This window comes from Saccopteryx leptura, chromosome 9, assembly GCF_036850995.1.
Source record: "Saccopteryx leptura isolate mSacLep1 chromosome 9, mSacLep1_pri_phased_curated, whole genome shotgun sequence".
NCBI classification, from domain to species: domain Eukaryota; kingdom Metazoa; phylum Chordata; class Mammalia; order Chiroptera; family Emballonuridae; genus Saccopteryx; species Saccopteryx leptura.
Window position 1 is genome coordinate 37,379,116 of NC_089511.1, and position 21,835 is coordinate 37,400,950.

A 21,835-nucleotide genomic window follows, 5' to 3' on the forward strand; every position below is an offset into this window, starting at 1 on the left:
ATCTCCAGGAGAGCTGGATTTGACAGCACTCTTTAGGACAGTCCGTGTGTGTGCATGTGCGGGTGCACGTGTGTGCATGTGAGATGGGGCAGGCCTGGGAGAGGTGGTCCCGGTGCCAGCCCCCCTCCCCTGCCGCGCCCGAGCGGCCTGAGCTGGTGTCTGCAAAGTGCAGTGACAGAGGAGGCCTTGTTCTCTGCTTTCCAAGGTGCAGCAGGAAAAAGAGAGCCTGCCCTTGTGTTAGGGCCTGCCTTGGCCTTAAGCTGAAATGCAGGGAGCAGTGGCTTCGTCAGGCTGGGGTGGGGGCTCCAGGTTCTTCCCTGGTTCAGAGCCTGGCTGGAGGAGGGAGGCCCTCCGGGGCAGGCTGTGGGGGTGCCACGCAGCCCTGTGTGATGCCTCTGTGTCCTCACGCTCGCTCCCTCTCTCCCCAGCGCGGAGTCAACACCGACAGCGGCAGTGTCTGCAGGGAGGCCTCCTTCGAGGGCATCAGCGCGTGAGTCCCGGGGCCCCGGGGCTCCTTGCTCCCTCCTCCATGGCTCACACCTTCGACGGCAGGCCTCTGCCATTCTGCAGACGGGACCCCAAATGTACAAAACGGGGGATGCCAAAAGACGCTTAGATGGTGCACTTCGAGGAAATGCTTAGAAAAATACGTTGCCTACATTCACTTCAACTTTTCCTTTAAGGCCCAGATGCTGCTTTCCGTTCTGAAAGTGCAGGCCTGCCGAGCGCTCAGGGAGCCCCGGCTGCTGCAGCTGTTTTCCCTCCGGGGACCCGCTCTGGGCTTTGTCCTCATCAGCCCTCTTTCCTTACTGCTGGCCCCTAAGCCCTGCTCCCAACAACTCCCTTATGTCCCCTGCTGTGCTGGCCCCAGGGAGGGACCCCCTGACCTGCCCTCACTCCTCAGTCGAGTGAGGGCCCTCAGCCCCAAGCCTCCCTCCCGAACCCTGTTCCCCTTCGAGGTCTCTAGGCAGGAGGGCGGATTTGAGGCTCCCAGAGTGGAGCACCTCACCCTCTTTGCCACTCGCACACTGTGTGCCCTGGAGGGCGCTGTGTCTTTGGGCTGGGCTGGCTCGTCCTGCTGGGAGGGGTCTGGGGAGTCTGTTTTGCTGGCCCAAGGCTACCACAGACAGCCCTTGGCGGGGGTCGCACCTGCTCCTCCAGGCTGCTGGGCTGCACAGCTCCCAACTGGTACCTTGATCACAGCCCTTCCCTCACCACACCTACTCTGCACCCGTGTCCTCTGTCGTCCTTTGGTGGACCAAGGCAGTGACAGAAGAAGTGCCTTATAATTATGTATGAGCCTGAGCCACGGGGATTTGTGTGTATGTGTGATATAGGGGTGATTAGGAAGGATTATGAGCTCATAAATATGTATCGCTTCTTCCATGATAAGAGCAATGGGGCAGGGGGAGCAGGTGTCAGGTTTGCTTCTTTTCATCACTCAAAATCTCTGCATCCCCTTGAGAGTTTTCCCGGAGCGGCCATGCCTCCCATGCTGGCAGCAATTAGCCCAGCTCGTTGGAATGCTGGCTATGGAGACACCATCTTTTCCGAGGCCCTTGGAGGGTGTGTGTGTTGGGGAGAGCATAACCCACTGCCACCTGGCCCGGGGCCAAGCCTCCGCTGGGCACCCCAAACTGCTAGGTGCTGGTGCTCCGGCATCCTGCTCACCTGCTTCCACCACCACCGTGGAATGACTCTGTGGTCCCACAGGCCGCTCCAGCCTCTGCTTTGTTCTCTGCCTGTGGGAGGAGCCTGTGGGAGGGGCCTGTGGGAGGAGCCTGAGCTAGGAGGGGGGAGCCCTGGTGGCACCCTTGCTGACCAGCTCTGTGACCTTAGCAGAAATTGCCCCCAGAGACTTATGTCGCATGCTTAGACTTGTCATGGGGATAAAATGAGAGCTCACTCGTCCAGAGCCCAGCATGGAACTGGAGTTCAGTAAACTGTTGCTCACACACAAACCCCCATCATGTCCCGTTGCCCCTGTGAGCCTCAGTCTCCCTAGTTGTGCCGAGGGCCAAGTGGACTTGAGGATGGCTGATTACAGGACTTCTGGTGTCAGTGAGCTGGGGGGCCTTGAGGCTGCGGTCTTTGCTTGCCCCTTCCAGAGGTTTCTGCCTCAGAGAAGGCTTGCTCAGCACCCCGGGAACAGGTCTGGTGAGTGGTGTGGCAGGCCTGGCCCCTGGGGTGGGGAGCTCAGGATGTAGCCCCTGACAGCAGAGCGTGGCTGGCTGTTCCCTAAGGTTTCCTGGAGAGAGGTGGGGGTGGGGAACCCAGGGGCAGAATTACTGTCATTCCCACACATTTGGGAGCAGTCTCACTATGAACCCAACCCCTCCCTCCATAAGCAGACCCAGCCTGTTGTTCCCCGAGTCTCTGCGGCCCCTGCCTAGAGCCCAGAGGACCCTGTGCTGGGTTAAACCCCCACCCACCTGGTCAGCATTTGGGAGGCTCTGCAGAGAACCAGGGATATTTTCCCCAGGCACTGGTCTGGCCCCTGTCCCACTCTGGTCCAGTCCGGAGGGGCTGACTATGGGGTGCTCTGCAAGCCCCTCACTGCTGGGCCAGGGATTCCTTCTCACACCCACACGCGGGGCTCAGTTTTCTGCTGCGGCTGCCATATCGCATGTGAGAGCCTTCTTGTGTGTCACTCTGCTTTGGGGTCCCCTGGGCTGCTTGTGGTCCTCCCTCCCTTCCTGTCCCCTGGGGGCCTCCCTCTGGGCCTCCCACCCCACTATGGCAGTATAGCTGTACCCCCACTTCCACATGCCATGGGCACTGACCTTGTCCCCAGCCTCTGCCTCCAGCTGCCCGCCAGTGCCTCCCCTGCAGAGTCATGTATGTTTTCCCGGGCTGGGTGCAGCCCCCCCACCCCACCCCCTGCCTCTCACTCGCACTGGCTGCCAGCACCTTGACTCTGCCGCCTCCTGGCCTCCGTGCCAGGCTGGGGAGGCCACTGTCCTTGAGAACCACTGTGGCTCAGCGACCGTGTGCACCTGCCTGCCGTGAGCGGCTCCAGCTGTTTGGTAGGGATAATAATAGCCTGTTTCCTAAGCAAGATGAATCTGCTGTCCTACTTTCTGCTGCTTAACTGCTTCTGTCACGGGTCGCATCTCACTGCCCTAATGAAGTGCCTTATTCCTGGAATTTTGGAGATTGGCACTTTTGAACTTTTCTGCCACATCTTCCATCTTGGATCCTTGATGGATCCAAGATGCACACAAGTTCAGGTTTGCCCTCTTGGTTTGTGTTGATGGGCCTCCCACGCTGCCTTCATCTTTTGGCTTGGGGAGAGGACTTATGGTAGGATAATGGCCTCACCTGTCTATTCATGCCAGGTCCTCTGGATCCTGGTCCAGCTGGGCGAGCAGCCTGTGACCTCTCCAAGTGTGGCTTCTCGGGGTTGGCTGCCTCAGGTCTGTCACACTTGGCCTCAGCCTTGGTGGGCTGTGAGTTTGGTCCTGGGAGACTTCAGACCTCCCTCTGCCTTCCCCAATCAGGCCGGCCTGCTGCCTGCAGTTGGGAGTATGCCAGGCCTTACAGTGGTAGGAGACCAGGGCCAGTGGGAACAGGGAGCCAGAGGTGGAGTGGGGCTGGTAGACATGCCCTGGGATCTCCCCATGACCTGGGCTCCCGGGACTCAAGGGGTGTTGCTTAGTCCTCCTTGGGGAACCAGAGGAGAAGAGAGAAGGCAGGGACCGTCTGCCCCAGGCCATGGCTCCCATGAATGGCTATATTGGAGCAGGGACAGCTCCCACAGAAGGTGTGAAAGGAACAGGCTGATCTGTGGGCTCTGGCTAGAGGACGGGGTCAGGCGCTCACTGTCAGGTCCTGGTGGGAGCATGTCTGGGTTGGGTTGGGGCTGGGCTTGGTGAAGCTGAGATGGAGGGGCAGCTGTGTAGTCAGGACATGAGGCTTCTTCCTGTGGGCTTTGGCCACCATGGCTGCCTGCAGCAGCTGGTTCCTGCAGCTGGGAGCCAAGTCAGACATGATAAATCTTTGTTAACAGCTGAGGAAGTGGACTTTAGAGCAGATTTTTCTGAGAGAGAGAGAGATGCTGACTATGAAGGGAAAGAGGTGGTCTGTGGGGGCCCAGGTGGCCTGAAGCTGAGGGCTCATCCATCAAGTTTGTGTAGCTTAATGGGGGTACCTTCCTGACACGAGAGCTCCCTCCAAAGCAGGCAGACTGTGCTCGGGGCCCGCTGGGTGGGGCAGTGAGTTACAGAAGGCTGTGTTTGATACTGCTGTCTCATGGGGATATATATGGTCGATATTTGACATCAGCTGCTTATTCAGGATGTATACCCATTTCTTATCTTTTGGCATTTACTTAAATTGGCTCGCATAATTGAAGACCATTGGTTACAAATTCCATTTAAACAAGCAGTTAAATATGAAATTGCTGAATTTGAGGGTTGTTAATGCAGGAATATTAATATTCAAAGATGTGAATTTTAAAACCCAGGAAGTGAAGGGACATTATTAAAACTTGACAATTATAGCAAAATGCTAGTCTGTAGCGTGGAGACCTTGGCTTTCTGGTTACTGTTAACTTGTGTATCAAGTTAATATGTAGGATTGGGCCTCTGATTGTGGCCCCTGGACTCTCCATGAGGGGGTAGGTTCTGAAGGGACAAGAACCCACCTCAGCCTCTAGGATGGGTGGGGAGAGGGGGCTCTTCCAGGGCCTGGTTTCCAGGCCGGCCCCACGATCCTCCTTGGGTTGCAAACTGCAGGGGAAGCTGGTGGCCGGGGGCGGGGTGGTTGGGCTCATGGCATTACCCTTCATCACCCAGCCCACAGGTGGAGCCCGCTAGGGCTTCCAGGACACCCTGTGCTTCTAGGACACCCCCCATGCTCCGGCACTGGTGGGTTTGCTGTTGTTTGTATACAATTACATGCACAGTGTCCAAAGCAAGGAATATCCAAATTTCATAGCCCTGAGTTAAATAAAGCCTTATCAGCACTGTGGGGAATGTCTTTTGGACCCTGCTGTGTGTGTCTGTGTTTTTCTGACTTGGTGTTTTTGTGTCTGCGTGTGCATTTAGGTGAAAGTATGTGTTTCTGTACGTGTGTATACATTTGGGTGTGGGTCTTTGTGTGTCAGTCTATGTGTATACCTGTCTTGATGTGTGTGTGTCTGGGTGTGTCTACATGTCTCTTGAGTGTGTATACCTGAGTCTGTGTGTATGTATGTGTCCACCTGGGTCTGTGAATACACACCCATGTCCATCTGTGTATCTCTGAGTGCCTGTGTTGTATACACATCTGAGTATATCTGCGTGCACCTCTTTCATAGTGTATGCTGTCTGTGTGTGAGTTCATCTTGTCCTGTTTATGTTCATGTTATCGGTGTGTCTGTGTTTGGGTGCTGGGTCGCTTTGCCACTTGGAGGTGCTTGGGTGCATCTGTGTATATATGCACATACATTTTGTAAAGTGAAATTTTACTGGTGCGTTTGGCTGTTGAGGAGATAGGCCATTGCTTTTCCTAATGTCAAAGTGACATTTGGTGACTGGGAAGCAGAGTCTGTGTTGTCGCTTTGATTTATGTCATCTGTGGCTCAGTTCGTCGTACCTTGTTGGCTGCCTGTGGTCTGATATTTCACAAGTAGGGCTTTGATACATTTTGGTTGACTTTGAATTAAGTAGTTTTATTTGTGTAGTTAGGAACCAAAAGCTTTTTTCCATCTGCCTGCCCATACTCCTTCTCTTTTTCTTCCCCTCTCCGTGACCATCCTCATCAGGCTCAGCCAGGAGTGGGTGTGCCAACCTCACAACCATGGGAGTGGATAGTTGTTTTCAAACACCAGTAATGAGGCCATGGAGAGTCCCTGGTTGGTCACAGGCCTGCACACCTGTGTGTGATATCCTGACTCATGATGTCACAGGGCTGAGGATGCAGAGGGTTGAGGGCTTGCCAACCTTTCTCTGCTGAGGCCCGTTTTTTGTGCTAGGCCATGTCATGCCTCCCCAGCTGTCTTACTGATAGTTGGAGCTGTGGATTGCACGTGATGCAGAGTGCCAGGGATTTGCTTTGATCTGATCCTTTCGTCTCCTAGGGCTCCTTTTCAATTATGCTCATCCTATCTAAAGACAACTTTTGGCTTTATAGATTTTTCTTTATTCAGTGTTTGCTTCTTATATCATTGATTTCTGATCTTTTTAATTTCATTCTAATATCTTTAGGTTTATTTGTTCTTTAGCTTCTTGAGAAAGAAGAAAGGGACATTCTTGTGTTGAGAACTTAGATCATTATTTTCAGTGTTATTTTCTACTAAATACATTTAGAGCTATAAATTTTCCTCTAAGTACTATTTTAGCTGCATTTCACTGGTTATATTTTATGGGCTTATTTTCTAATTCCATTATTTCTTTATTGCACAGTGGCTATTTAGAAGTCTTAATTTCCAAAAAATGTGGAATTTTATATTCTTTCTGTTACTGATTTCTAGTTTCCTTCTACTGTAATCAGTGAAAACTTTCTGTATTTTAGCACTTTGAAATGTGTTAAAACTTCCAGCATGTGATCAGTAAGATAAATGTTTCTCAGGTACTTGAAGAGAGCATGTGTTCTGCACTTGTTGGCTGACGTGCTCTGTGTATGTCAGTTAAGTCAGGTTGGTTAATTGTAATTGTTCATATCTTCTGCATCTTTCCTGATTTCTTGGCTTATTCTATCAGAAGAAAAGATATGACCAGATCTCTATGCTTTGTGGATTTATTCTCTTATTTTGTCAGTTTTATAAATGGACTTTTGTTAAAATAAGATTTTTCACACAATAAGATTCCTTATGTGCATAATTCAGTAAGTTTTAAAAAACAGCTTTATTGGGATATAATTTACATACGCTGCAGTTGACCCCTTAAAGTGTATGATTAAATGGCTTCTGTATGTTTATACTATAGATTAATTCAGTTATTCTCCAATCAGTTTAGAATATTTTCATCATCTGAAAAGAGACCCTATACCCATTAGGAGTTGTTCCCTATTTCCCTAGCAACAACTAATTTACTTTCTGACTTCATGAATTTACCTACTCTAGCACTTTGTATAAATGGAATCATGCAATATGTGGCCTTTTTTGTATGGTTTCCTTCATTTAGCATGATTTCAGAGTTCATCCATGTTGTAGCATGCATCAGTTTTGCTCATATTTATGGCTGAAAAATATTCCAGTCTATGAATATATACCACATTTGTTTATTAGTTTTTGAACACTTGGTTGTTTCTACCTTTTAGCTGTTAAGAATAATGCTGCAATGGACATTGATATACAAGTTTTTGTGCAAACAAATGCATTCAAGTCCCTTGTGTATATACCTAACAATGGAATTTCTGAATCTTGTGGTAACTCTATATTAAACTTTTTGAGGAATTATCAAACTATGATATTTTCCAAAGTGACTGTTCTAACTTATATTCCCTTCAGTAATGTATGAAGGTTTCAGTTTCTTCACATCTTCACCAACACTTGTTATTATCTATCTTTTTTATTATAGCCATGTAAATGGCTATGAAATAGTATCTCATTATGATTTTATTTGTATCAATATTTTCCTGATAGCCAATGATGAGCATCTTTTTTTGTGTGCTTATTTGCCCTTTGTACATCTCCTTTAGAGAAATGTCTATTCAGACTCTTTTGCCCATTTTTAAATTGTGTTGTAATTTTATTGTTATTATTATAAAAGTTCTATATATATTCTGGATACTATACCTGTATAATTTGTGGAAAATTTCTTCCATTCTGTATGTTGTCTTTTCACTTTCTTGAAGTGTCCTGTGACACACAAAAGTTTTTTATTTTGATGTTCAGTTTATCTATTTTTCTTCAGTTGCATGTGCTTTAGGTGTCTTTTTTTTTTATTTTTTATTTTTTATTTTATTTATTCATTTTAGAGAGGAGAGAGAGAGAGGGAGAGAGAGAGGAGAGAGACGGGGGGAGGAGCTGGAAGCATCAACTCCCATATGTGCCTTGACCAGGCAAGCCCAGGGTTTCGAACCGGCGACCTCAGCATTTCCAGGTCAACGCTTTATCCACTGCGCCACCACAGGTCAGGCAACTTTAGGTGTCTTTATCTAAGAAACTTTTATCTAATCCAAGGCCATAAAGATTTATACCCATGTTTTCTTCTAAGAGTTTTATAGTTTTAGCTCTTAACTTTTAGGTCTTTGGTCTAGTTGGAGTTAATTTTTGTATATGGTGTGAGGTAAGGATCCAATTTCATTCTTTTCCATGTGGATATCCAGTTGTTTCAGCACCATTTGTTGAAAAGACTTTTTCCCTCATTGCATTTTCTTGGCACCCTTGTCAAAAATCAGTTGATCATGGACAAATATTGTATAATTCCACTGATATGAAATAGTCATATTCACAGAGACATAATATAGAACAGTGGTTTCCAGCAGCTGGGGTGAACAAGGAATGGGGAGTTTGTGTTTAATGGGTACAGAGTTTCAGTATGGGGTGTTAAAAAAGTTCTGGAGAAGGATAGTGCTGATGGTTGTACAATTGTGTGAATGTATTTAATGCCTTTGAACTGTACACTTAAAAATGGCTAAATGGGCCCTGGCCAGTTGGCTCAGTGGTAGAGCGTCGGCCTGGCGTGCAGAAGTCCTGGGTTCGATTCCCGGCCAGGGCACACAGGAGAAGCGCCCATCTGCTTCTCCACCCCTCCCCCTCTCCTTCCTCTCTGTCTCTCTCTTCCCCTCCTGCAGCCGAGGCTCCATTGGAGCAAAGATGGCCCGGGCGCTGGGGATGGCTCCTTGGCCTCTGCCCCAGGCGCTAGAGTGGCTCTGGTCACGGCAGAGCGATGCCCCAGAGGGGCAGAGCATCGCCCCCTGGTGGGCAGAGCGTTGCCCCCTGGTGGGCGTGCCGGGTGGATCCCGGTCGGGCGCATGCGGGAGTCTGTCTGTCTCTCCCCGTTTCCAGCTTCAGAAAAATACAAAAAAAAAAGAAAAAAAATTAAAAAAAATTAAATAAAAATGGCTAAATGTACAGCATAGTCCATATATCAATAATTATGTATGGTGCTAGGTGAATACTGGAAATTTTGGGGAGAACACTCTAAAGTATATGAAACTAGCACCTGAAACTAACACAAAATAACATCAAACATAAACTATTATTGAAAAATAAAATTTTAAAATGGTTTAAATGATACAATTTATGTTATGTGTATTTTACCACAATAAAAAAATTATTGGGCCTTACCAGGCAGTGGCACAGTGGATAGAGTATTGGCCTGGGATGCAGGGGACCCAGCTTTGAAACCCTGAGGTTACTGGCTTGAGCGTGATCTCATCTGGCTTGTGTGCGGGCTTACCAGCTTGAACACAGGGTTGCTGACTTGAGCGTGGGATCATAGACATAACCACATGGTTGCTGGCTTGAAGCCCAAAGTCACTAGCTTGAGTCCAAGGTCACTGGCTTGAGCAAGGGGTCACTGGCTCGGCTGGAGCCCCCAGTCAAGGCAAATATAAAAAAGCAATCAATGAACAATTAAGGTGCTGCAACAAAAAATTGATGCTTCGTATCTCTCTCCTTTCCTGTTTGTCTGTCCCCCTCTCTCTCTCTCTCACTAAAAAATAAAAATGAAAAAAAGAATCAATTGACCATAAATGTATAGGTTTATTTTTGGGTTCTTAATTTTATTCTATTTGTATATATGTATATATTGTATATTTGTGTATATTGTATATATGTCTATCTTTATTCCAGTACCACACTGTCTTTCTTACAGTAAGTTTTTAAGTCATAAAGTGTCAATTCTCAGATTCATTTCTCTTTTTCAAGATTATTTTGACTATTTTTTTTTTTTTGTATTTTTCTGAAGTTAGAAATGGAGAGATAGTCAGACAGACTCCCGCATGCGCCCGACCAGGATCCACCCGGCATGCTCTGCCCATCTGGGGCATCGCTTTGTTGCAACCAGAGCCATTCTAGTGCCTGAAGCAGAGGCCACAGAGCCATCCCCAGCACCCGGGCCAACCTTGCTCCAATGGAGCCTTGGCTGTGGGAGGGGAAGAGAGAGACAGAGGGGAAAGAGAGGGGGAGGGGTGGAGAAGCAGATGGGTGCCCCTCCTGTGTGCCCTGGCCGGGAATCGAACCCGGGACTCCTGCATGCCAGGCTGACGCTCTACCACTGAGCCAACCGGCCAGGGCCTATTTTGACTATTTTAAGATTACTTTTCTAACTTTTGTAAAGAAGCCACCTGGGTTTTGTGGAAATTGCATTAAATCTGTTTATCAATTGTCATCTTACAAAAATTAATTCCTCCAATCCATTAACATGGGATGCTTATCCATTTATTAAGTCCTTCTTTAATTTTGGGGACTATTTTATAGTTTTTAGTATATGAGTCTTGAACATTTTTTGTTAAATTTATTCCTAATATTTTCTTTTTGATGATATTGTTAACAGAATTGTTTTCTAAATTCCATTCTCAGATTATTTGTTGCTAGTGTGTAGAAATACAACTGATTTTTGTATGTTGATCCTATATCTTGTACACTTGTAGAACTTGTTGAATAGGTATTTTTTGTGTATGTGAGAATTGCTTAGATTTTCTATCTACAAGATCGTGTCATCTACAGAGGTAGTTTAACTTCTTTCTGTTTAGTCTCAATGCCTTTTCTTTCTTTTTCTTGCATGATTGACCTGGCTAGAACCCCCTATAAAATGTTGAATAGAGGTGGAGAAAGAGGACATCCTTGCTGTGTTCCTCATCTTAGGGAAAAGGTTTTTGGTCTTTGACTATCAAGTATGGTGTTGGCTATGGGGAATTTGTAGATAAACTTTAATCGGGTTGTATTCTTCTTTTCCAGGTTCATTAAGTTTTGTGGGTTTTTTTTAATCATGAAAAGGTGTTGGATTTTGTAAGATGCCTTTTCTATATCTATGTGGCTTGTCCCATATCTATTAATGTTGATGTATTGGTTATTTTTATACATTAAAATAACTTTATATTCCTGGGATAAATCCCACTTGGCCATAGTCCATATCCATTTTATATGTTGATAGATTCTATTTGCCATTTTGTTGTTCATTTCTGTATATCATATGTTGTTTTTCTCCGCAGCTTCTCCATTGCTACCTTTTGTATTTACTTGGTTTTCTTTGTAGTATATTGTTTTGATATGTATCTATCTCATCTCCTTTTTTGTATGTTTTAGTTATTTTCTTAGTTGTTGACTCAGGGGATTACAAATTACCTCTTAAACATATAAATCACAATCTAGTTTGTATTAATGTCAACTTAATTTCAATAGTATACAAAAGCTTTGCTCCTATATAGCTCCATTTCTCCACTCCTTTGTGCTATTATTGCATACAGATCACATCTTTGTATTTTTGTGCTTATTAACATAGATTTATCATTATTGCTTTATGTAATTGTCTTTTTTTTGTGTGTGTATTTTTCTGAAGCTAGAAACGGGGAGAGTCAGCCAGACAGACTCCTGCATGCGGCTGACCAGGATCCACCCGGCACGCCCACCAGGGGGCGATGCTCTGCCCACCAGGGGGCGATGCTCTGCCCCTCTGGGGCGTCGCTCTGCCGCGACCAGAGCCACTCTAGCGCCTGGGGCAGAGGCCAAGGAGCCATCCCCAGTGCCCAGGCCATCTTTGCTCCAATGGAGCCTTGGCTGCGGGAGGGGAAGAGAGAGAGAGGAAGGAGAGGGGGAGGGGTGGAGAAGCAGATGGGCACTTCTCCTGTGTGCCCTGGCCGGGAATCGAACCCGGGACTTCTGCACGCCAGGCCAACACTGAGCCAACCAGCCAGGGCTGTAAATGTCTTTTAATTTAGGAGAAAAAAAAGGTGTTATAACCAAAATACATTTACATTGTCTTTTTTTTTTTACATTTAGACTATCTTTATATTTACTCATGTAACTACCTTAACCTTCATGTTCATTTGAATTACTCTTTAGTGTCCTTTCCTTATAGTTTGAAGAGTTTCCTTTAGTTATTTCTTGTAAGATAGGTCTCTCAGCAATGAAATCTCTTGGTTTTTGTTCCTCTGAGACTTTTTTATTTTTGCTTCATTTTTGAAGCATAGCTTTGCTGAATATAGAATCTTGGTTGACGGTGTTTTCTTTCAGCCTGTTGAATAAATACATCATCCCACTGCCTTCTAGCCTCTATAGTTTCTGATAAGTAAGCAGCCATCAATTTTATTGAGGATTCCCCGTGTGTGATGAGTTGCTTTTCTCTTGCTACTTTCAAGATTTTCTGTTTGTCTTTTGACAGTTTGAGTATGATGTGTCTAAGTGTAGATCTCTTTGAATTTATTCTATTTGGAGTTCATATAGCTTTATGAATCTGTAAATCAGTGTTTTTCATTAAATTGGCAAATTTTAGAGTTTTTTTTCCAAATATTCTTTTGCTATCTCGTTTTCTTATGAGACTCCCATTATGAATATGAAGCTATGCTGTCTGCCTAGTGAGGGGGGAAGATCGCAGCTTGTTCTGCATCTGATCGCACTCAGAGGACATCTCCTGGGCTATCGTGTCTGTTGCAGGAGTAAACACACCTTATATGGGCTAGCAGGTCATTAAATTACAGTTTAGGGCCCCCTCTGGGTCATGGTTTGTATGTCTTGAATGAGATAGTGTACTTCTTTCTGGGAGATGATAAACCATTGGACTGATGAACTTGATTTGTTTTTCCTCCATAGGTTCAATGTCAACAACACCATTCTTCACCCAGAGATCGTGGAGTGGTAAGTACAACCTGTGGCTACGCTGGCTGTTCGTTGTTCCTCTGGCTCAGCTCAGGAAGGTGGAAGACCTGCTGTGTCTGCCTGCTCCAACTCAGAGGGCCCTCAGACAAGCCAGTTCCCTGAACCTCATCTCTCAGATTCTTCTCTCTCCTTTGTTTTGTTAGTTTGTTTTTTTTTTTGAAAGGGTATGAATCACTTGAATGTCAATTAAATTTCTCTTATCTTTTTCTTTTATTTTCAGTCTTTGAAAGCTCCTACTGCAAATAAGACAACTTTATATAGCTCACTTAAAGTAGTGAAAAGAGTAAAAATAAATATCATACATAATCCTGTTATCAGAAAGGTAAACATGTTTTTGTCAAGTCTTGCATCTGTCTTGAGTAGTTGGCATCCTGTTATACATGTTCTTATGTTGTCTTCTTTCTTTCCTTGGTGATGTCAGCAGCCCCTCCCTGCAGCATAACTGATTTCTGGTAGGTCACAGCAGGACAGGCTTTCTCGGTTGGGTATTGCCTCTGTGGGTCCTGGTAGTGGCCCTTCAGCTCCCGCGTGCCATCAGTTTTCTTCCTAACCATCAAGTCACTCTTTGACAGCACCAAAGTGTTTGCATTTGTGATATGGCTGCGCCTACTCTGAATGTAAGAGAGAGGTTTTGCCATACCATCACCTGACTGGGAAGCATGCAGACTCCTCATGTCTGATGTTAAGGCCATATGGTCACGTTTTTCCATCTAGCTGGGAGAGCTCGCTCACCTAGTCTTGGAGCTTGGAAACACTGTGACCTGGAGAGTGAGTAGGAGTTGGCTGGTGACGTGGGGGGAAGCATGGAGTGGGGCTGAAGGAGAGAATGATCCAGTCTGCGGGACCACTTGTTCAAAGGCTGGAGACAAGAGAAAGGGTACCGGCCTCGTGTGGCCAGTGCAGAGCCACACACTGGGCAGGTGGCTCCACGGGGTGGTTGCCGAGTTGGGTAGGGGCTGAGTCGGCATGGTGTCGGCTTAGACTTCATCTTGAGAATACTGAGAACCAAGGGAAACCTTTGAAAGATTTAAGGAGGAGAATGGTAGGATCTGGTTTACATTTTAAAAAATCATTTTGGCTTCAGACTAGAGGCCGAATCGTAGAGCAAGAGTGGGAACAGGTTACCAGCTAGGAGGCTCTTGCAGGGTCTTGGTGGCAGTGGGTGGTGATGTGACAGAGTCAACAGACAGAGTGTTAGTCAAGGGGAACGCTCTTGGGAGGAACCTATCGTCCAGCTGAGTGAAGGGTGTTGTTGAAGGTGACTCTGGGTTTTTGTCCTGTACAGCTGGGGACAAAAGATGGTGATGGCTGAGAGGGGCAGGTTTCGCGGCAGATCAGGGACTTATTTGGAAAAGTGCTGATTTTGAGTCAGGTGTCAGTGGAAGAGAGGCTGGGCGGGATAGGAAGATCTGAAGGCTGTTGATAGTCATGGGTACTGCCCACTAGGGGAGCCACCACCAGCCGAGCTCTGTCAGCAGCCCAGTGCCCATCACGGCCACTCACTGTGAGGGTGGGGCCCGTGTCCTTCCAGTACACGGCTGCCTCTTGTTTCCATCGAGTAACAAATGCCTGGCCCATCTCTAGCCCCCAGTTGGCAGAATAAATCCTGGCTACTCAGGAGTGGGCCAGGTCCGTTACACGCCACGTGTGGCATTCCCTCCTGGCTGCTGACAGTCGGATGCTTTCGGGCCTATGGCTGGATCATATGCTCCAGCATCTCCTCAGGGATAAGCCATTAGTTCATCACTTTAGAACAGGCGCGCTTTAATTCTAATGACATTTCCAAGGCTCTGAAGTGGATTCTGCATTCATAAGACTACTTCCCAACTTTATTAAAGCCAGCAGCCGGAAGGACTTATTTGGCATTTGATGGCAGTAGAACTGTTTTAGAAATGTCACATTGTCCTTACTGCCTCAGGGGTGTGTTTTAATAGTGTGGGTGCTGGCATCTGCAGTGACTGCAGTCACTCTCAGTGAGAGCCCTGGTCGTCGTGGTCACTGCGTTCCTCTAGTCACTGAAGGGAGGCTTCTGGGTGGGAGGGTGGGCAGGTCCCTCACTTATAGGAGAGGGGTGCTTTCCCTAACCTTCGGTTGTGACTCGATGCATCTTTGGGTGCCTGTGTCCTGGATGCTTTTACCATCCTCAGTCTCTAGGCCACATGGAGAGAAGCTGCCTGGGGTAGTGAAGAATCCACCCACTTGGCAAATGCAGATCCTAACCGCAACCTGCTCCCCGGGGAAAGTCACTTACCTTTTCTGAGCCCAGCTTCTTCAGCTGTGAAATGTAGAAGGGGCAGCACCTAACGCCCACAGTGTGTACGCAGAGGTTCACCACGCTTCTTAGGCCGTTCGGACTGCCCTCACTCATTACCACAGACCGGGCACCTTATAAACAACAGACACTTATTTCTCACGGTTCTGGAGGCTGGAAGTCCAAGTTCAGCGCGTGTCTGGTGAGGACCCACTTGCTGGTTCCTAGGTGGCCATCCTCTCGCTGTGTCCTCACTTGGCAGAAGGGACAGGGAGCTCTCAGGATTCTCTTTTTATAAAGGCTCTAGTCCCATCCACCTGAGCTCTGTACGAATGGCTGAATCACCTCCCACAGAGCCCACTTCCAAATACCAACACACTTGAATTTAGGAGGGAGACAAGTATTCAGTCTGTGTAGCATTGAGCCTCAGTTTCTTCTACAGAGTAGAAGTGGTCTCCTGTGATGGATGCCTGGAGAATTCAATGACAGCCCAAATGCGAACACATCTGAATAATAGTGGCTGTCGCCTTTTTAGACTTCCTGTGTTCAAGCGATTCTGCTAAGCACTTGACACATGTCACCTTATTTAAAGAGGTATTTTATATATGTTATAAGGCAGGTACTCTATTATCCCAATGCTGCAGATGAGAAAACTGAGGTCATCTGCCCAAGAAAAATCCAGGAGCTGAGCCCAGGCTGATGCTTCTGGGATCCTCTCTGTCCCCATGCAGCTCTGAGGAGCGCCCTGTAGGGCAGGGGACCTGCTTGAGTGTCAGCCTTTCTCTCAGTTCACTCTTAGCCATTGGACATGCAGGGGTGTGGATTTTGTGTGAGGGCAGGATGTGGTGGGGCGGGGGGCCAGCACCATGCCTCCTGCCACCGGCACGCACCCCGGCTCCTGCTCAGTGGCCCGGCTGATGGGGAGGCGGGGAGCAGCCTCTCCCAGTGCTCTCCGAGCTTCCTTTCTCATTTTTGTTTGGGTGTCATTCATTTCCTTTTGGTGACTGCTTTATTGTTTTCCATTCTCTCAAGCAGTGCCTTTTGATTTCCTGTAAATTCCTCTATAATCATGCTCTTCCCCACAAACATGAGATCATAACTGATAATTTCTCTTCTTGCGCTGGGTATTGCTGTTTGAATGTGGAGGTCAAAAGTTGAAACTTAATAAGAGCCGGCGTCTCACTTCCATAATTTAGGCTGTGGTTCTCCTTTCCTGTTCTGCAGATGATTAAATTGATCTGAAGGTAGGATGGGAAATAAAAAGGGCTGCTTTTGTACTGTCTAATAGTGCAGTGCCTTGGATTTCAGTTAAGTACCTCCGGAAGCATCACAGGGGAGCTAGCCTGTCGGCAAGTGTTGTGCGCCTTCTTGGGTTTTAAGTGAGACCGAGGAATTGAGTCATAGACTGGTTTTAGAACTGTTAATTACACCGAGCAAAGGTGTCTTGCATGTATTAATCAGACAGAGGAGTAACAGATCTCTTCCTACCCCCTTTCTGTGCTCCGGAGATGGTGAGGTGTGGATGGTTTCGGGGCAGAAGCCCACCAGGACCCTACATCCTGGGGTTGTGGCAGTACGTCCCAAATTAGAGAAGGTACGTAGGTGATGACCTAGATTCTTGGTGTGCTTGTGGGAAGTATTCCAGAAGAGATGCTGTCTTTGTCTCCCAACGGACAGCCATTTAACCCTAAGTTAACAAGAAACCCAAGTGGAAAGCGGGATTATAAGCAGAGTGGGAACTTGACATACGGTGGGCCCCAAGACGGGACACGGGATGTGGGAGCATCAGGCCCTGGTCTGGGGCGTGGGGGTGGAACTCCCACACCTGCCCCACATGTGGATTTCACCGTCTCAGGCACACTAGGCTGATAGATGCACGATGCCACCATTACTTCATGGCTCTGGTTTCTCTGAGCAGACTTACTGATTAAACCTCGTGACGATAACGTCATTCCAACCAGCTCTTTCTTTCCTGCCCCTGCTACTGGGATTTTACCCTGCATCACTGGATCATGGAGTGGAAGGCATGGTCTTGGGGGTCCTGCGGAATTGAGTTTTCACCCACCTCCCCCACACGTTCATCTTCAAGAGAGATGGAATTCCTGTCCTTTCAGCTGGGTTTTGTTGAACAACACTGTGGTGGCACTTTGATGCTGAGAGACTGATGTTTTGGAGATACTTCATCCTGTCTTGCTACTGTTTGCATCAAGTGGAGCGTTCAGACCTCAATTAACTAATGTCTTCATCCTGGGTTTAATGCCCAGAGGCAGTTTTGTGACCTGTGAATATTTAAGGGGGAAGACGATTGCACAGATGGATCTCCGTGTAGCCTGGTTCTTATCGTTTCAGGGTTGCTGCAGGAAACTCCAGGCCTTTGTCCCCTAGCCCCCCCACCCCCCCACCCATGGTGCTGCCTGTCAACGCAGGCAGCCCCCGGGATGAGCTGATGCTCGCTGGCATGGCTGGGAGCCAGGGACGCTGTGTGAGTGCTCGTCTCCTTCACACGGTAGGCACCTCCTCTTGCCGCTGGAGGAGCCCGAATGAACTGCCTCCTGTCCAGACTTCTTAAGTGGCGTCAGGGTCGTCTTGCCCCAAGCCTTGGTCCTCTGATGCTTCATGGAGGAGGTGGCCTTTGTCCTCTCCTGGGGATAGAAACCTTGCAGATTACATTTCTAACCACGACCCCACACATCCTTGGACCAGATCATGTCGGGGCTGAGTGTGACCCTAAGCATCCTTCGCTCCAGAGGCCGCTGGGCCTGCAGGGCGAGACCGTGGTGCCATCCCTCTTCCCTTATCTTTTTTGTGCTCAGGAGTCATGGAAATAGCCTCATCAGATTCAGAGCAGTGAATTCTTCCCGAAGATGGGGAGAAACTGCAGAATGCTGGAAAGTCTTATTATTTGCTGCAGTAATCTTAGAGGTTTCCGGTGCTTGAGTCGTGGAGGTGGCTGGGAGAGGCGTCGGGCCCCGGGTGCCCGTGGGTAACTGGGGAAGCTCGTGCACAGCAGAGGGCTCTGTTCAGGGCCTTTGCAGCCTGGGTTAAATTGGGCCAGGCCATTGCTCAGGTGGGCAGTTTTCTCCAGAGGACTGCCTTGGTGGGATGATTTGCCCTGGTTCAATTGTTGTTGTTGTTGTTGTTGTTGTGACTAAAATATAAGTCCTGAGGACATCAGCTAGAAGCCTAGTTTGTCGTCTTCCCCAAAGTAAATTGGAAAAGAAAGCAGGACTCTGGTCCTCAACGGGAGAGCGAGGTTTGGACTCGGCCTCTCCTTTCTCCTCCGCTCATGGTGTGCTTCTCCCTGATCATCGTCCAGAACCAGGAGCTCCGGCTTTGGGACGGGTGGAGAGACTGTGACGGGCTCCTGGCGTCTCACATCCCGGGGCTGCTGCTTCCTACCTCTGCGGCTGGGGGCAAGGCAGTGTGGTGGGAGTATGGGCTGCTGTGCCCCTGTCTTGCCCAGGGCTTACCAGACTGAGTGACCTCCCACACTGACCTGGGGAACTCCCCCTGGAATGCGGGGAGAGGAGAAGGCCTTCTTTTTTGAAATGAGGCCATTATCTCTCCTTGTGGAAAGTCAGGTGTTTCCAGCTGTGGCACAGTGCTCAGGTCTTATTTCTAAGTGCAGTTCCTGTGTGCCTGCTCTGAGCCAGGCACTGTTCTGACCCTGGGCTGCCCTCCAGGGTCATGGCCTGGGGGAGGCTTACGTGAAAAAGAGATTACCAGTGTGATAGTTTACTGAGGATTCCTAGAGGGGAACACAGACAGCCTGCTTAGTCTGGTATGGGGGATGGAGGGAGCACCTCCTTCACCTTGAGAAAGGTGCCTTTCTGGTGGGAGCAGGAGGGTGAAAGGTCAGCCATGAGTACCAGCAAGTTCCAGGAAGAGAAGTCAGCTCCGGCCATGAGTGGGGGCGGGGCCCAGAGAGCCTCAGGAGTCATCTTGCAGTTTTAACTTCATCCCTAGGACATCTAGAGGGCACTGAAGGCTTTGAGCAAGGAAAAGCAAGGTCAGATTTGCATTTCCTGAAAATCCTCAGCCCTGTCAGGGGGCAGCCAGGCCTAGAGGCTTGGCAGCCAGCAGAGGCAGGTAAGGTTGTCCAAGCTGGAGGAAGTGTGTGTGGGGTCTGCATGGAGAGGAACAGAGGGTCTGAGAGAAGTTGTTTAGGTGGATTCACAGTCCTTGGTCATCAGGTGGATGTGGAAGCAGTGGATGGACCAGAGGGAGGTGTCTGGGATGATGCCCCATTATGTTTTAAGCAGCAGGGGACTGTGGAGCTGTGATTTCAAGATGGGGCACATGGATGGGTGGGAGTTTGTGTCACACTGAGCTGGATGTGCCCGGGGGAGCCATGCCAGAGGGAGGAGTGGGAGCTGGGACAGAGCCCTCGCTGAGGGGCAGGGAGGGCAGGACCCCTCGGAGGAGGGCAGTGAGCAGTGCCAGAGGAAGCCAGGCCCACTCTTCCTCCAGAGGTCAGAGGTCGAGGATGCCTTGGGGTCATTAGCTCACACACTGGTGAGAGGGCAGCTGGCAGAGTGTGCGGGCTGAAGTCAGAAGAGGAAAGGGGAAGGGAGGATGGGAAAGAGGATCGAGGGAAACTGTAAAAGCTGCTCCCACTCTTCTCCCAAGGCAAGTACTATTTTGGTTCCCTTTCCAAAAATGTGGCTGGTAGTAGGGGGGGATAAAGCTTGTCTAGAGGAGGAGGAGGGAGGTGAGTGGTCCTGGAGCTTTCAGTAATAGGGGCCGGTAGAGGGAGGAGGTTGAGGCTGGGGTCTGAGCCCAGCTGTATGTGGGGGAAGGGCTGAGCCTCACCTGGAAGAGGGTATCCCTGCCCTTATGGGGGGGGGGAGCATGAATAGGGAGGGGAAGGCTTCGTTGTTTGGAGAAGAGGTGAGAGTGCACCAATTGCTGGCTTCCGTGTTTGAGAGTTGGTCTCCTGCCCTCTGCCTTGCGACTCATGGCAGAATTGGGGACGGGTGGAGGCTGTGGGGCTGGAGACTGGGAGCCACCATGCCATCCACCCCGTGGCAGGGTTTCCCGCAGCCCCCGTGGCCCCGGCGCACGCACTCACAGGCTCTGGTGTGACCCTCATGGGAGTTTGGCTAAGCCTGTGTGGATGGATAGGCACAGGGCCTACAGGTTTAAATTGTTGGCAGGATTGGTGGCCAGAAAGATGGGTCAGAGATGTAAGCTGCATAGAGAGGCAGAGGCCCGATGCAAACGCAGTCTGGGCCTGTTCTCTGGCCATCATAGAGGGCCCACTCCCCACTGTGCAGTTCCTTGGCTGTGCTGAGCAGGGCAGCAGGAGAGAACGGGGCACCGGGGGCTGCTAGGTTATTCTGCGGGTGGATTTGACCTCAGGAGCCTGAGCTGCTCATCCGAGTCCCATCTGTGGCTCTGGGCCCTCCCCCTCCAGGGCACAGGAACCAGCTTTCTGTTCCCTCGGTGGGACTGCCTCCACATCCTGATGCAGAATGAGAGGCACCTTTATGATGCTGGAGAGCAAACAGGCTTCAGTGTCTGCGCCTCAAGGAAGAAATCATGTTCATCTGGAAGAAGTCTCCGTGGGCTCGGGGCTTCGCCCTTTCTACATTCCTCTCTGGCTTGCTGCTCTTGAGGTCCCTTGAGTGTTTCCTTTGAGAGAGGGAGAGATGGCTTTGTTGAAGCTAGGTCACCTTTTGTAAGGGTTCAGAGCTGGCTGTGAGGGATAGCTAAGGACTCTGTGCTCTCTTTTTTATTTTTTTTAAGTGAGAGGCATGGAGGCAGAGACAGACTCCTGCAGGCTCGCTGATCGGGATTTATCCAGCAAGCCCACTAGGGGTCGATGCTTTGCCCACTGGGACCCTTGCTTCATTGCAACCGGAGCCATTTTAGCACTGGAGGTGGAGGCCATGGAGCCATCCTCAGCACCCGGGGCCAACTTACTCTAATTGAGCCTTGGCCACAGAAGGGGAGGAGAAGAGAGAGAGAGAGAGAGAGAGAGAGAGAGAAGGTAGAGGGAGAGGGGTAGAGAAGCAGATGGTCACTTCTCCTGTGTACCCTGATGGGAATCGAACCCAGGACATCCACACACTGGGCTGACGCTCTACCACGGAGCCAACCGGCCAGAGCCAAGGACTCTGTGCTCTTAATGACTGGTCATGGCTGCCACTTAAATGCCCATCACTTGGAATTGCTTATTTGACATGAAGGAGGTAGAAAATGAATATTTATTTAGCTTCTCTGTGTGGGTCTTACTTGGGTAGGAGATTGATTGCAAAGACCAGAAACCTATCCATATTTTGGCACATTAATAGGAGTTTATTGTGAGGTCCCCGAAAGCCCTGTTGCAGGAAGTCCTCCTGTCTGTGCCTCCTGCCCCTACAACCTCTTCTCTTCTTGCTGGTTTCCTCTTATCTGCTCCTTGTGTCCTGCTTCTCTCTGCAGACCAGCTTGTTCCACATTTCCTCCTGCACTCAGGCTGGAAGTGGCTGCACCACACCCCTCCCCATTCCCACTCCCTCCCCAGTGTCAGGCGGGTCCTGAGTCACATGGTATATCTGGGCTTCCCGTGGGCAGGTGGGTGGGTGGGTGTGAGGAGGGAATGGGAGACCTCTTCAGCCAACTAAGCAGAGCCCTGGGAGGCATCACATTTAAGATTCAGGCCTAACAGCCTCGCCATGTAGATTTCTCCCCCATTATATGGATGAAAAAACTGAGTCTCAGGCCAGATTGGGCTGAAGAATCTGGGCTTCTTTCACCACCCACGGCAGCTTCCAAATATTGTAACTAGAAACAGCCTGCACACCCCAGGCTGGCAGCAGGCGAGGGTGGGCCAGGCTTCACTCCTGCAGCTT

The 21,835-nt window shown here is 49.0% G+C and overlaps 1 protein-coding gene across 1 annotated transcript in view; it reads left to right on the top strand.

Moving 5' to 3' along the window:
* PEPD (peptidase D) overlaps positions 1 to 21,835 on the top strand; it is a 121,535-nt gene that overhangs the window by 27,516 nt on the left and 72,184 nt on the right. Inside the window, exons 6-7 of the mRNA XM_066349220.1 lie at positions 429 to 490; positions 12,683 to 12,727. Of these exons, the coding sequence (XP_066205317.1) occupies positions 429 to 490; positions 12,683 to 12,727 (107 nt within the window). The remainder of the gene's footprint in view (positions 1 to 428; positions 491 to 12,682; positions 12,728 to 21,835) is intronic.